This window comes from Mustelus asterias, chromosome 15 (assembly GCF_964213995.1).
Source record: "Mustelus asterias chromosome 15, sMusAst1.hap1.1, whole genome shotgun sequence".
NCBI lineage: Eukaryota > Metazoa > Chordata > Chondrichthyes > Carcharhiniformes > Triakidae > Mustelus > Mustelus asterias.
The window spans coordinates 64,419,200-64,434,136 of record NC_135815.1 but is presented as its reverse complement, the minus strand read 5'-3'; the positions used below and the strand labels follow the sequence as shown (position 1 = coordinate 64,434,136).

Below are 14,937 nucleotides of genomic sequence, written 5' to 3'. Positions count from 1 at the left end.
CATATCCCTCTATGCCCATCCTATACATGTATTTGTCAAGATGCCCCTTAAAAGTCACTACCGTATCCGCTTCCACTACCTCCCCCGGCAACGAGTTCCAGGCATCCACCACCCTCTGTAAAAAATGTGCCTTGTACATCTCCTTTAAACCTTGCCCCTCGCACCTTAAACCTATGCCCCCTAGTAATTGACTCTTCCACCCTGGGAAAAAGCTTCTGACTATCCACTCTGTCCATGCCCCTCATAATCTTGTAGACTTCTATCAGGTTGCCCCTCAACCTCCATCATTCCAGTGAGAACAAACCAAGTTTCTCCAACCTCTCCTCATAGCTAATGCCCTCCATACCAGGCAACATCCTGGTAAATCTTTTCTGTACCCTCTCCAAAGCCTCCACATTCTTCTGGTAGTGTAGCGACCAGAATTGAACACTAAGCAAGTGTGGAATACAAGGAAATTAGAAAAAAACTTAAGCAAGCAGTAAGGACGGCTAAAAGGGGTCACGAAAAAACATTGGCCAGCAGGATTAAGGAAAATCCCAAGGCTTTTTATACATATATAAAGAGCAAGAGGGTAACCAGGGAGAGGGTTGGCCCACTCAAGGACAAGGGAATCTATGCGTGGAGCTAGAGGAAATGGGCGCGATATTAAATGAGTACTTTGCGTCAATATTCACTAAACAGAAGGACTTGGCGGATGATGAGTCTGGGAAAGGATGTGTAGATAGTTCGAGTCATGTTGAGATCAAAAAGGTGGTGGTATTGGGGTTCTTGAGAAACATTAAGGTAGACAAGTCCCCAGGGCCTGATGGGATATACCCCAGAATACTGAGAGAGGCAAGGGAGGAAATTGCTGGGGCCTTGAGAGAAATCTTTGTACCCTCACTGGGTGCAGGGGAGGTCCTAGAGGATTGGAGAATAGCCAATATTGTTCCTTTGTTTAAGAAGGGTAGCAAAAATAATCCAGGTAATACAGGCCGGTGAGCCTTACATCAGTGGTAGGGAAATTATTGGAGAGGATTCTTCGAGACAGGATTTATTCCCATTTGGAAATAAGTGGACGTATCAGTGAGAGGCAACATGGTTTTGTGAAGGGGAGATCATGTCTCATGAACTTGATCGAGTTTTTCGAGGAAGTGACGAAGATGATTGATGAGGGTAGGGCAGTGGATGTTGTCTACATGGACTTCAGTAAGGCCTTTGACAAGGTACCCCATGGCAGACTGGTGCAGAAGGTGAAGTCGCATGGGATCAGAGGTGAGCTGGCAAGGTGGATACAAAACTGGCTCAGTCAAAGAAGACAGAGGGTAGCAGTGGAAGGGTGCATTTCTGACTGGAGGGCTGTGACAAGTGGCGTTCCTCAGGGATCAGTGCTGGGACCTTTGCTGTTTTTAATATATATAAATGATTTGGAGGAAAATGTAACTGGTTTGACTGGTACGTTTGCGGACGACACAAAGATTGGTGGATTGGCGGATAACGATGCGGATCATCAGAGGATACAGCAGGATATAGATCAGTTGGAGACTTGGGTGGAGAGATGGCAGATGAGCTTAATTTGGACAAACGTGAGGTAATGCATTTTGGAAAGTCTAATACAGATAGGAAATATACAGTAAATGGCAGAACCCTTAAGATAATTGATGGGCAAAGGGATCTGGGTGTACAGGTACACAGGTCACTGAAAGTGGCAATGCAGGTGGAGAAGGTCATCAAGAAGGCATATGGCATGCTTGCCTTCATCGGCAGGGGCATTGAGTTTAAAAATTGGCAAGGCATGTTGCAGCTTTATAGAACCTTAGTTAAGCCGCACTTGGAATATAGTCTTCAATTCTGGTCGCCACACTACCAGGAGGATGTGGAGGCTTTGGAGAGATTTACCAGGATGTTGCCCTGGTATGGAGGGTATTAGCTATGAGGAGAGGTTGGAGAAACTTGGTTTGTTCTCACTGGAATGACGGAGGTTGAGGGGTGACCTGATAGAAGTCTACAAGATTATGAGAGGCATGGACAGAGTGGATAGTCAGAAGCTTTTTCCCAGGGTGCAAGAGTCAATTGCTAGGGGGCACAGTTTTAAGATGCGAGGGGCAAGGTTTAAAGATGTACGAGGCAGATTTTTTACACAGAGAGTAGTGGGTGCCATGAACTCGTTGCCGGGGGAGGTAGTGGAAGCGGATACGGCAGTGACTTTTAAGGGGCGTCTTGACAAGTACATGAACAGGATGGGAATAGAGGGATATGGTCCCCGGAAGGGTACGGGTTTTTAGTTCAGCTGGGCAGCATGTTAGGTGCAGGCTTGGAGGGCCGAAGGGTCTGTTCCTGTGCTGTAGTTTTCTTTGTTCTTTGTTCCCCCACCAGTCCTCAGGCAATACACATCCCCATTCCACAGGTAAGCTTCCCCCTTTCCCCACTGCACAGCCAAGTATGTCCCCCCTGGCAAGTCAGCAGCGCTCTCCACCTGTTCAAGGACAAGTCCCCACTTCACATTCAGGTTAGCATCCTCCCCAACCCCACACCCCCAACCCCACACCCCAAAGAGAAAGTCACCTCCTTGCTTCACAGACAGGACTCCCAAGCTTCTCAGACAAGATACCTCCCCCAGCCTCGGACAATAATCCCCCACCACCCACAGGCAAATCCGCTTCCCCCTCCCCCCTTCACAGGCACGTCGGCCCCCTCCCACGGGCGCCTCGGCCCCCCCGCGGGCGCCTCGGTTGCCCCCCCCCCCCCCCCCCCCCCGTGGGCATGTTGCTCGACCCCCCCCCCCCCCCGCGGGCGGGGCGCGTCGGTCGCCCCTCTCCCCCCCCCCTTGCGGGCGTGTCGGTTGCCCGCCCCCCCCCCCGCCACTGGCAAGTTTCTCCCCCTCTTCACGGGCAAGTCTTCCCTCTCCCCAACTTCATGGGCAAGTCTCCCCTGCCACTTAACAGGCAAGTCACTCCCCCTTCACAGCTATATATTTTCCCCACCCCCATCTGCCACATCCCCCTTACCTGGCAAGCCACTCCCCCACCCCCCATTCCCCCTTCACTGTCAAGTCTCTCCTCCCACCCCTCCTCACCCTCCACAGGCAAGTCTCACTCCCCCGTTCAGAGGCATGTCTCCCCACTTCACAGGCAAGTCCTCTCCCCCACTTCACAGGCAAGTCCTCTCTCCCCCCCCCCCCCCCCTTCACCGGCAAGTCCTCCCCCCCCCCCCTTCACAGGCAAGCCTGTCCCCTCCCCCCTTCACAGGCAGGTTTTCACTCCTCCCACCTTCGCAGGCCCCGGGTTGTCCCCCTTCGCAGGCAAGTCTCCCTTCCCCCCCTCCCCCCTTCGCAGGCAGGTCTCCCTTCCCCCCCCACCTTCACAGGGGAAAATCCCCTTCCCCCCCCTTCACAGGCACATCTGCCCCCTCCCCCCCTTCACAGGCACTTCTGCCCCCTGACCCCTTCACAGGCACTTCTGCCCCCTGCCCCCTTCACAGGCAAGACTCCCTTCCCCCCTCTTCCCTCTTCACAGGGGCAAATCCCATACCCTGCCTTCACTGGCAAGTCTCCCTTCCCCCTTCACAGGCACTTCTGCCCCCTGCCCCCTTCACAGGCAAGTCTCCCTTCCCCCCTTCCTTCTTCACAGGGGCAAATCCCCTACCCCCCCTTCACTGGCAAGTCTCCCCCTTCCCCCCTTCACTGGCAAGTCTCCCCCTCCCTGACTTAACAGGCATGTCACTCCCCTCTCACAGCTATGTATTTTCCCCATCGCCATCTCCCACATCCCCCCTTACATGGCAAGCCTCCCCACACCCCCCCCATTCTCCCCTTCACTGTCAAGTCTCTCCCCCTCCCCCCAAGTCCCCACCCCCCCTTCATGGGCAGATCCCCTCTCCCCCCCCCCCTCCCCCCCCCCTTCATGGGCAGATCCCCCCCCTCCCCCCCTTTCACGGGCAATTCCCCCCCCCCCCCCCCCCCTCCTTCATGGGCAAGTCCCCTCCCCCCCTTAGTGGGCAAGTCCCCTCCCCCCTTCATAAAGAACAATACAGCACAGGAACAGGCCCTTCGGCCCTCCAAGCCTGCACCAATCATGTGTTCCTAACTCGACCATCCGTTTGTATTCCTCTATTCCCAATCTGTTCATGTGGCTATCAAGATAAGTCTTAAATGATCCTAGCGTGTTTGCCTCAACCACCTTGCTTGGTAGTGCATTCCAGGCCCCCACTACCCTCTGTGTAAAATACGTCCCCCGCATATCTGTATTGAACCTTGCCCCCCTTACCTTGAACTTATGACCCCTTGTGTTTGTCATTTCTGACCTGGGAAAAAGCTTCCAACTGTTCACCCTATCTATGCGCTTCATAATTTTATGAACGTCTATTAGGTCGCCCCTCAACCTCTGTCTTTCCAGGGAGAACAACCCTAGTTTACTCAATCTCACCTCATAGCTAATACCAGGCAACATCCTGGTAAACCTTTTCTGCACTCTCTCCAAAGCCTCCACGTTCTTCTGGTAGTGTGGCGACCAGAACTGGACGCAGTATTCCAAATGTGGCCTAACCAACGTTCTATATAACTGCAACATCATATGCCAACTTTTATACTCTATGCCCCGTCCTATAAAGGCAAGCATGCCATATGCCTTCTTCACCACCTTTTCCACCTGTGCTGCCACCTTTAAAGATCTGTGGACTTGCACACCCAGATTCCTTTGTGTGTCTATACTCCTGATGGTTCTGCCATTTATTGTATAGCTCCCCCCTGCATTAGATCTACCAAAATGCATCACTTCGCATTTATCTGGATTAAATTCCATCTGCCATTTCTCCGCCCAGTTTTCCAGCCTATCTATATCCTGCTGGATTCTCTGACAATGTTCATCACTATCTGCAACTCCAGCAATCTTTGTGTCGTTCACAAACTTGCTAATCAGACCAGCTACATCCTCTTCCAAATCATTTATATATATCACAAACCGCAGAGGTCCCAGTACAGAGCCCTGTGGAACACCACTAGTCACAGACCTCCAATCAGAAAAAGACTCCTCCACTGCTACCCTCTGTCTTCTATGGCCAAGCCAGTTCTGTACCCATTTACCTAGTTCACCTTTGATCCCGTGAGAACAAAGAACAGTACAGCACAGGAAACAAGCCCTTTGGCCCTCCAAGCCTGTGCCGCTCCTTGGTCCAACTAGACCAATCGTTTGTATCCCTCCATTCCCAGGCTGCTCATGTGATTATCCAGGTAAGTCTTAAACGATGTCAGCGTGCCTGCCTCCACCACCCTACTTGGCAGCGCATTCCAGGCCCCCACCACCCTCTGTGTAAAAAACATCCCTCTGATATCTGAGTTATACTTCGCCCCTCTCACCTTGAGCCCGTGACCCCTCGTGATCGTCACCTCCGACCTGGGAAAAAGCTTCCCACTGTTCACCCTATCTCTACCCTTCATAATCTTGTACACCTCTATTAGATCTCCCCTCATTCTCCATCTTTCCAGGGAGAACAACCCCAATTTACCCAATCGCTCCTCATAGCTAAGACCAGGCAACATCCTGGTAAACCTTCTCTGCACTCTCTCTAACGCCTCCACGTCCTTCTGGTAGTGCGGCGACCAGAACTGGACGCAGTACTCCAAATGTGGCCTAACCAGCGTTCTATACAGCTGTATCATCAGACTCCAGCTTTTATACTCTATACCCCGTCCCATATGCCTTCTTCACCACCTTCTCCACCTGTGGTGCCACCTTCAAGGATTTGTGGACTTGCACACCTAGGTCCCTCTGTGTTTCTATACTCCTGATGACTCTGCCATTTATTGTATAACTCCTCCCTACATTATTTCTTCCAAAATGCATCACTTCGCATTTATCCGGATTAAACTCCATCTGCCACCTCTCCGTCCAAATTTTCCAGCCTATCTATATCCTGCTGTATTGCCCGACAATGCTCTTCGCTATCCGCAAGTCCAGCCACCTTCGTGTCATCCGCAAACTTGCTGATTACACCAGTTACACCTTCTTCCAAATCATTTATATATATCACAAATAGCAGAGGTCCCAGTACAGAGCCCTGCGGAACACCACTGGTCACAGACCTCCAGCCGGAAAAAGACCCTTCGACCACTACCCTCTGTCTCCTATGGCCAAGCCAGTTCTCCACCCATCTAGCCACTTCTCCTTGTATCCCATGAGCCTTAACCTTCTTAACCAACCTGCCATGTGGGACTTTGTCAAATGCCTTACTGAAATCCATATAGACGACATCCACGGCCCTTCCTTCATCAACCGTTTTTGTCACTTCCTCAAAAAACTCCACCAAATTTGTAAGGCACGACCTCCCTCTTACAAAACCATGCTGTCTGTCACTAATGAGACTGTTCCGTTCTAAATGCACATACATCCTGTCTCTAAGAATCCTCTCCAACAACTTCCCTACCACGGACGTCAAGCTCACCGGCCTATAATTTCCTGGGTTATCTCTGCTACCCTTCTTAAACAACGGGACCACATTCGCTATCCTCCAATCCTCAGGAACCTCACCCGTGTCCAAAGAAGCGACAAAGATTTCCGTCAGAGGCCCAGCAATTTCATCTCTCGTCTCCCTGAGCAGTCGAGGATAGATGCCATCAGGCCCTGGGGCTTTGTCAGTTTTAATGTTCCCTAAAAAACCTAACACTTCCTCTCTTGTAATGGAGATTTTCTCTAACGGGTCAACACCTCCCTCCGAGACACTCCCGGTTAACACGCCCCTCTCCTTCGTGAATACCGACGCAAAGTATTCATTTAGGATCTCCCCTATTCCCTTGGGTTCTAAGCATAATTCCCCTCCTTTGTCCCTGAGAGGTCCGATTTTCTCCCTGACAACTCTTTTGTTCCTAACGTATGAATAGAATGCCTTAGGATTCTCCTTAATCCTGCCTGCCAAGAACATTTCGTGACCTCTTTTTGCCCTTCTAACTCCCCGTTTGAGTTCTTTCCTACTCTCTCTGTATTCCTCCAGAGCTCCATCTGTTTTCAGTTGCCTGGACTTAACGTACGCCTCCCTTTTCATTTTAATCAGATCCTCAATTTCCCTGGTTATCCACGGTGAGATTTAACCTTTTGCACCAGCCTGCCATGAGGGACCTTGTCAAATGCTTTACTAAAATCAATGTAGACGACATCCACGGCCCTTCCCTCGTCAATCATTTTTGTCACCTCCTTAAAAAACTCAGCCAAATTTGTGAGGCATGACCTCCCTCATACAAAACCATGTTGTCTATCGCTAATGAGACTATTCAGTTCTAAATGTGTATAGATCCTATCTCTAAGAATCTTCTCCAACAATTTCCCTACCATGGACGTCAAGCTCACTGGCCTATAATTACCCGGGTTATCCTTGCTACCCTTCTTAAATAACGGGACCACATTTGCTATCCCCCAAATCCTCTGGAACCTCACCTGTGTCCAATGAAGAAACAAAGATTTCTGTTCGAGGCCCAGCAATTTCATCTCTTGTCTCTCTCTCAGTAATCTAGGACAGATGCCATCTGGCCCTGGGGATTTGTCTTCCTTAATGCTTCCTAAAACACCTAACACTTCCTCCCTTGTAATTGCGATTTGTTCTAATGGGTCTACACATCCCTCTGAGACACTACCAATCAACGTGTCCCTCTCCTTTGTGAATACTGATGTTCATACTGATGATATTAATTTAGGATCTCACCTACTTCCTTGGGTTCTAAGCATAATTCCCCTCCTTTGTTCTTGAGAGGTCCGACTCTTTCTCTGACAACCCTCTTGTTCCTAACGTATGTATAAAATGCCTTGGGATTCTCCTTGATCCTGTCTGCCAAGGACATTTCGTGACCCCTTTTTGCCCTTCTAACTTCCTGTTTGAGTTCTTTTCTACTTTCTCTGTATTCCTCCAGTGCTTCATCTGTTTTTAGCTGCCTGGACCTTATGTATGCCTCTTGTTTGTTTTTGATTAGACCCACAATTTCTCTGGTTATCCCCGGCTCTCGAATCCTACCTTTCCTATCCTTCCTTTTTACAGGCACATGCCTGTCCTGCACTCCTATCAACTGCTCCTTAAAAGACTCCCACATGCCAGATGTGGATTTACCCTCGAACAACCTCTCCCAGTCAACAGCCACCAAATCCTGCCTAATCTGGCTGTAGTTAGCCTCCCCCCAATTCAGCACCTTACCCATAGGACAACACTCATCGTTTTCCATGACTATCCGAAAGTTTACAGAATTGTGGTTACTGTTTGCCACATGTCATGGGCAAATCCCCTCTCACCCCTTCATGGGCAAGTCTCCTCCCCCCCTTCACGGGCAAGTCCCCTCCCCTCCCCCCCCTTCACAGGCAAGTCCCCTCCACCCCCTTCACAGGCAAGTACCCCCCCCCCCCTTCACGGGCAAGTTCTCCCCCCCCCCCCTTCATGGGCAAGTCCCCTCCCCCCCACTTCACGGGCAAGTCCCCCCCCCTTCACGGGCAGGACTCCCCCTCTCCCCCCCCCTCCCCTTCACTGGCAGGCCTACCCCTCCTCCCCTTCACTGGCAGGCCTACCCCTCCTCCCCTTCACTGGCAGGCCTACCCCTCCTCCCCTTCACTGGCAGGCCTACCCCTCCTCCCCTTCACTGGCAGGCCTACCCCTCCTCCCCTTCGCAGGCAGGCTCCCCTCCCCCACTTCGCGGGCAAGCCTCCCCCTCCCCCCCTTCGTGGGCAGGCTCCCCCTCCCACCTTCGCGGGCAAGCCTGCCCCTTTCCCCCTCCCCCCAACCCCCCCTTCGCGGGCAAGCCTCCCCCTCCCTCCCCCTCCCTCCCCCCCTTCGCGGGCAAGCCTCCCCCTCCCTCCCCCCTTCGCGGGCAAGCCTCCCCCTCCCCCCCCCTTCGCAGGCAAGCCTCCCCCTCCCCCCCCCTTCACGGGCAAGCCTCCCCCTTCCCCTCTCCCCCCTTCGCAGGCAAGCCTCCCCCTCCCCCCCCCTTAGCGGGCAAGCCTCACCCCCCCCCCCCCCCCCACCTTTCGCAGGCAAGCCTCACCCTCCCCCCCCCTTTAAAGGCAAGACCCATCCCTCCTTCACATGCAAGTCCCTTAACTCCACCACTTAACAGGCAAGTCACTCCCCCTTCACAGCTATGTCTCTTCTCCCCTTCCATCTCCCACATCCCCTTTACCAGGCAAGCCCCTCTCCCCCCCATTCTCACCGCACCCCCCCCCCCACCCCCCCCCCAATTTTCCTCCTTCACTGTCAAGTCTCTTTTCCCCCCCCCCCACACCACCCATCACCCCTCTCAGGCAATTCTCCTTCCCATCCTCAGGCAAGACTCCCCCCTTCGCTAGCAAGTCCTCTCCCCTGCTTCACAGGTAAGTCCCCCCCCTCCCTTCACATCCAAATCTCCTTCTCCCCCCCCCTCAGCCCCCACAGGCAATTCTCCCTCCCATCTCTGGCAAGTCATCCCTCCCTCCTCCACAGGCACGTTCCCCCAGATTCACATGCAAGTCACCACCCTCCCCTCCACAGGCAAGTCCCCCTAGATTCACATGCAAGTCACCCACTGTCTCCCTCTCCACAAACAAGTCCCCCCCCGCTCCCCTCTCCACAGGCAATTTCCCTCCCCACTGCACAGGCATGTCTCTCTCTCTCAGCTCCACAGGCTAGTCCCCCCTCTTCACTGGCAGGTCACCACCGCTCCCCACCCCACTTCACAGGCAAGACCCCCCGCCCCCCCCCCCCCAAATAACTAGCAAATCCTCTCCTCCACAGGCAAGTTTTTTCCCCTTTCCGTCCACTTCACTGCGACAACCCCCATCCCCTTCACAGACAAGCCTCCCGCACTTCACAGATGAGTATTCCCCCCATCTTAACAGACAAGTCATTGAAACCCTACAGTGCAGAAGGAGACCATTTGGCCCATCGAGTCTGCACTGACAGAGAACTTTACCCAGGCCCACACATTTACCATGACCAATCCACTTAACCTGCACATCTTTGGACTATGGGAGGAAACCGAGGCACCCGGAATTAACAAGGGGAGAACGTGCAAACTCCACACAGTCACCCGAGGAATTGAACCCTTGGCTCTGTGAGGCAGCTGTGCAAACCACTGTGCCACCATGCCGCCCAGTCTCCCCCTTCACAGAGAAGTCTCCCCCCACTTCACAGATTAGTTCCTCCCACTCCCACTAAGAGACTGAGGGATTAAAGAAAAGGATGGTTAAAGTAAAATAAATTCCCACCACTTCTTGCAACCATCAATTGTTTCAGTCCCATAGCTTCAGTGATGTCCTTTTCAACGATAGCTGACATTGTCTCCTCAATGAGGGCTTAAATTCCGAGGGACACTTATGCTCCTTTAGTTCTTTGCTGCTGCTGGCTGTTATGCGCCAATCTCTTCTGCAGTAAAGGGAGAACTATTTCAGTGCGTGTTCTTCAATGTGTTTGGGTGATTTGGCTGCCATGATTGTCTCTTCTTTTTTTTCAGCATTGTAATATTATACCTGAGGTTTGGAGCAAAGGTCCTGCAAGATAACTTTGTAGCTGAGCTTTCAACTCATTATCAGAACTATATCCTTTAGTGTACTTCAGCTTGTTTCTTCCTGGCAGTGGTTAATGCTTGGACTACACTAAAAAAAATTGGATTATGATGTAACACTAGCTAATGCGGCTGTATAAAGATGCCACGCCCGTACAAGTTTAGTATGTAATTTGAGTAATTCCATTTAGAAAGAGTAAGTGGAATAGGATTATATTTATTTGCTCTTAATTGGACAGAGAGAAAAACCCTAAAGGACGAAGACTTGCAGTGGAACCTGGAAACTAGGATCCGATGATGGGCGGCACGGTAGCACAGTGGTTAGCACTGCTGCCTCACAGCACCAGGGTCCTAGGTTCAATTCCGGCCTTGGGTCACTGTCTGTGTGGAGTTTGCACATTCTCCCTGTGTCTGCGTGGGTTTCCTCCGGGTTCTCCGGTTTCCTCCCACAGTCCAAAGATGTGCGGGTTAGGTTGATTGACCATGCTAAATTGTCCATTATCATCAGAAGGATTAGCAGGGTAAAATGCATGCAGTTGCAGGAATAGGGCCTGGGTGGGATTGTTGTCAGTGCAGACACAATGGGCCGAACGGCCTCCTTCTGTACTGTAGGGATTCTATGATTCTATGATGTACGGTGGTGGTGGGGAGGAGGGGGGGGCCGTTGTTGGGGCAGTGCAGTAAGGGTACAGTGGTCAGTCTAATAAGCTCAGACAGATCATTAACCATCTGTACGAAACCTCTTGTAGAAGGATAGTTTGACAGGACGCATTTGTATGTAAATTCAGTTACCACCTCCTGGTATTTTGGATAAGTCAAGAAAGCTGCATTTTTAACTTTTCAGATGTATTTATGAATATTTCCTTGTTCCTAAAAGTGCCTTCTGTCAGTTTTCTTGTGTTGAGCCAATGCCTATTGTCACATGGTGTGTTGTTTTACACTTTAATGAGTTATTTTTAATATTGTAGTACAGTGTGTTTGATTCACTTCCTTTACTAAGGCTACCAGCTGAATTTTTATCTTTCTATGGCCTGTTGAACTACTACCTGTATACATTGGCGTATGTTTATTCACCTTCGAAGAATGCCGTGTATGGTATGTGAAACTTTTTATGCATGCATTGGTGTTTGGTTAATTTTTGAATAAACATTGTTACAGATATGATGCTGAGAATTTTTCAAACTGCTGTATAGCAGTTATGTCCAAAAAAATCCAAAAGCAAATAGATATCTTTCGGTTTGAAGTTAACAATTGATTGGATTGGTTGAATGAACAGACTTTTATTATGATAGTGGCTATTTGGGACAATGATTAAATTTCTGCCTTTAATAAAAGAAAAGCGCTTGCATTTTATACAGTTCAATAATGCACTTAAATGGACTGTGAAGTCAGTGCATTTGAAGTGTAATCACCATTATAATTTAGGGAAAGAGACCAGGACAGTGTACATTATGAAACCAATAGTAAGAAAAAACTTGGCTTGTACTTCCTTTAATTTTAGACAGTGAACTAATTGAGATGTTTAAAATAATGAGAATATTCAGAAGGTAAGTATAGGCGGCACGGTAGCACAGTGGTTAGCACTGCTGCTTCACAGCTCCAGGGACCTGGATTCGATTCCCGGCTCGGGTCACTGTCTGTGTGGAGTTTGCACATTCTCCTCGTGTCTGCGTGGGTTTCCTCCGGGTGCTCCGGTTTCCTCCCACAGTCCAAAGATGTGCGGGTTAGGTTGATTGGCCAGGTTAAAAATTGCCCCTTAGAGTCCTGAGATGCGTAGGTTAGAGGGATTAGCGGGTAAATATGTGGGGGTAGGGCCTGGGTGGGATTGTGGTCGGTGCAGACTCGATGGGCCGAATGGCCTCCTTCTGCACTGTAGGGTTTCTATGATTTCTATGATATAGTTTTTCTGATGGGAAATACATAAGTAACAGCATAATATTAGTTAGGAATTTGTGGGGGACATGGTGGCAAACACTGCTGCCTCACAGCGCCAGGGACCCAAGTTCAAAAATAGCCTTGGGTGACAGTCTGTGTGGAGGTTGCATGTTCTGTGTGGGTTTTCTCCTGGTGCGAAAAGGATAAATAGGTTAGTCACAAGGACTTTAAACTAGCAAGTGGGGGGGAAGGGAAGGGAAGAGTAAAACTACGGGAAGTATAACCATTTAATGGAAAGCAAAGCAGCAGGTTAGCATGTGAGGAGGAGGTTTTAACTACATCAAAAATTAGGAAAAAAGTTAAAAGGGAGGAGTACTCAGGAGATGTTATTAATAAAGATGTTAGGATTAAAAAAGGTACAAAAACTAGCAGAAGGGCACTTTTTCTGAATGTTCATAGCATTCGAAATAAAGTAAATGAGTTGACAGCAAAAATTATCGCAAATGAGTATGATTTAATGGCCATTACAGAGAAATGGTTGCAGGATGCTCACATTTGGGAGTTAAATATCCAGGGGTATCAGATTATTCGGAAGTACAGACAGGAAGGTAAGGGAGGTGTTGTAGCTTTGATATTTAATGATGACATCAGGGCGGTAGTGAAAGATGATATAAGTCCTATGGAGAAAAGCGTTGAATCCATTTGGATGGAAATTAGAAATAGTAAGGAGAAGTCACTGATAGGTATAGTCTATAGGCCATCAAATAATAAAATCATAGTGGGGTGAGCAATTAACAAAGGAATAACTGATGCATGTAAAGATGGTACAACAATTATCATGGGGGATTTTAATCTATATGTTGATTGGTCAAACCAGGTCGGTCAAGGCAGCCTTGAGGGAGGAGTTCATAGATTGTATCTGTGATAGCTTCCTCGAACAGTATGTAATGGAACCTTCTATGGAGTAAACTATCCTAGATCTGTGTAATGAGACAGGAATAATTAATGATCTCACAGTTAGGAATCCTCTCGGAAGGAGTGATCACAGTATGGTTGAATTTAAAATACAGATGGAGCAGGAGAAGGTAAAATCTAATACCAGTGTCTTGTGTTTAAACAAAGGAGACTACAATGAGATGAGAGAGGAGTTGGCTAAGGTAGGTTGGGAGCAAAAACTTTGTGGGACAATTGAGGAACAGTGGAGGACTTCCAAAGCGATTTTTCAGAGTGCTCAGCAAAAGTATATACCAGTGATAAGGAAGGGTTGTAGAAAAAGGGATAATCAGCCATGGATATCCAAGGAAATAATGGAGGGTATCAACCAAAGGTTAGTGGGAAACTAGAGGATTGGGGAATCTTTAATGGTCAACAGAAAGCCACGAGAAAGCTATAAAGAAAAGATAGATTATGAGAGTGATATCTTCTCAAGGACAACTAGGATGGGCAATAAATGCTGGCCATTTGTGTCTTCACAGTGGAAGACACAAATAACATGCCAAAAATTGATGACAAGGAGGCTATGGAAGGTGAGGATCATTATCACTGAAGAGGTAGTGTTGGTCAAGCTAATGGAACTAAAGATAGACAAATGTCCTGGCCCTGATGGAATGCATCCCAGGGGACTAAAAGAGATGGTGAGGGAAATAGCAAATGCACCAGTGGTAATTTACCAAAATTTGCTGAACTCTGGGATGGTTCCACAGATTGGAAAACAGCAAATGTGATGTCACTGTTTAAAAAAGGAGGGAGAGGAAAGGCGGGTAACTATAGGCCGGTTAGCTTAACTTCTGTAGTCGGGAAAATCTTGAATTTATCATCAAGGAAGAAATAGCGAGACATCTGGATAGAAATTGTTCCATTTGGAAGACGCAGCATGGGTTCATGAAAGGCAGGTCATGTTTAACTAATTTACTGGAATTCTTTGAGGACATTATGAGCGTGCTGGACGATGGGAAACCTGTGGATGTGGTGTATCTGGATTTCCAGAAGGCATTTGACAAGGTGCCACTCCAAAGACTGCTGGATAAGAAAAAGGTGCACGGTATTGTGGGTAATGTATTAGCATGAATAGAGGATTGGTTAACTAACAGAAAGCAAAGAGTGGGGGTAAGTGGGTGTTTTTCTGGTTGGCAATCAGTGACTAGTGCCTCAGGGATCAGTGTTGGGACCGCAATTGTTTACAATTTACATAGCATCATAGAATCCCTGCAGTACAGAAGGAGTAAGAGTTTTAACAACACTAGTTAAAGTCCAACAGGTTTATTTGGTAGCAAATGCCATACAGAAGGAGGCCATTCAGCCCATTGAGCCTGCACCGACAGCAATTGCACGCATGCCCTATCCCATAACCCCACGTATTTGCCCGACTAATCTCCCTGACTATAAGGGACAATTTAGCATGGCCAATTCACCTAACCATGATCATTTGGAGTTGGGGACCAAGGGTAGTGTGTCAAAATTCGCAGATGACACTAAGATGAGTGGTAGAGCAATGTGTGCAGAGGACACTGAAAGTCTGCAAAGGGATATAGTAGTATAAGTGAATGGACGAGGGTCTGGCAGATGGAGTACAATGTTGG

General features: G+C 49.1%; 1 protein-coding gene across 4 annotated transcripts in view; it reads left to right on the top strand.

Moving 5' to 3' along the window:
- The window catches only part of tmem181 (transmembrane protein 181), a 199,900-nt gene that overhangs the window by 165,521 nt on the left and 19,442 nt on the right, over positions 1-14,937 (top strand). For all 4 annotated transcript variants that reach the window (XM_078230007.1, XM_078230009.1, XM_078230008.1 and 1 more), the window contains 2 exons: positions 10,433-10,515; positions 11,489-11,578. In XM_078230007.1, the coding sequence (XP_078086133.1) occupies positions 10,433-10,515; positions 11,489-11,578 (173 nt within the window). The remainder of the gene's footprint in view (positions 1-10,432; positions 10,516-11,488; positions 11,579-14,937) is intronic.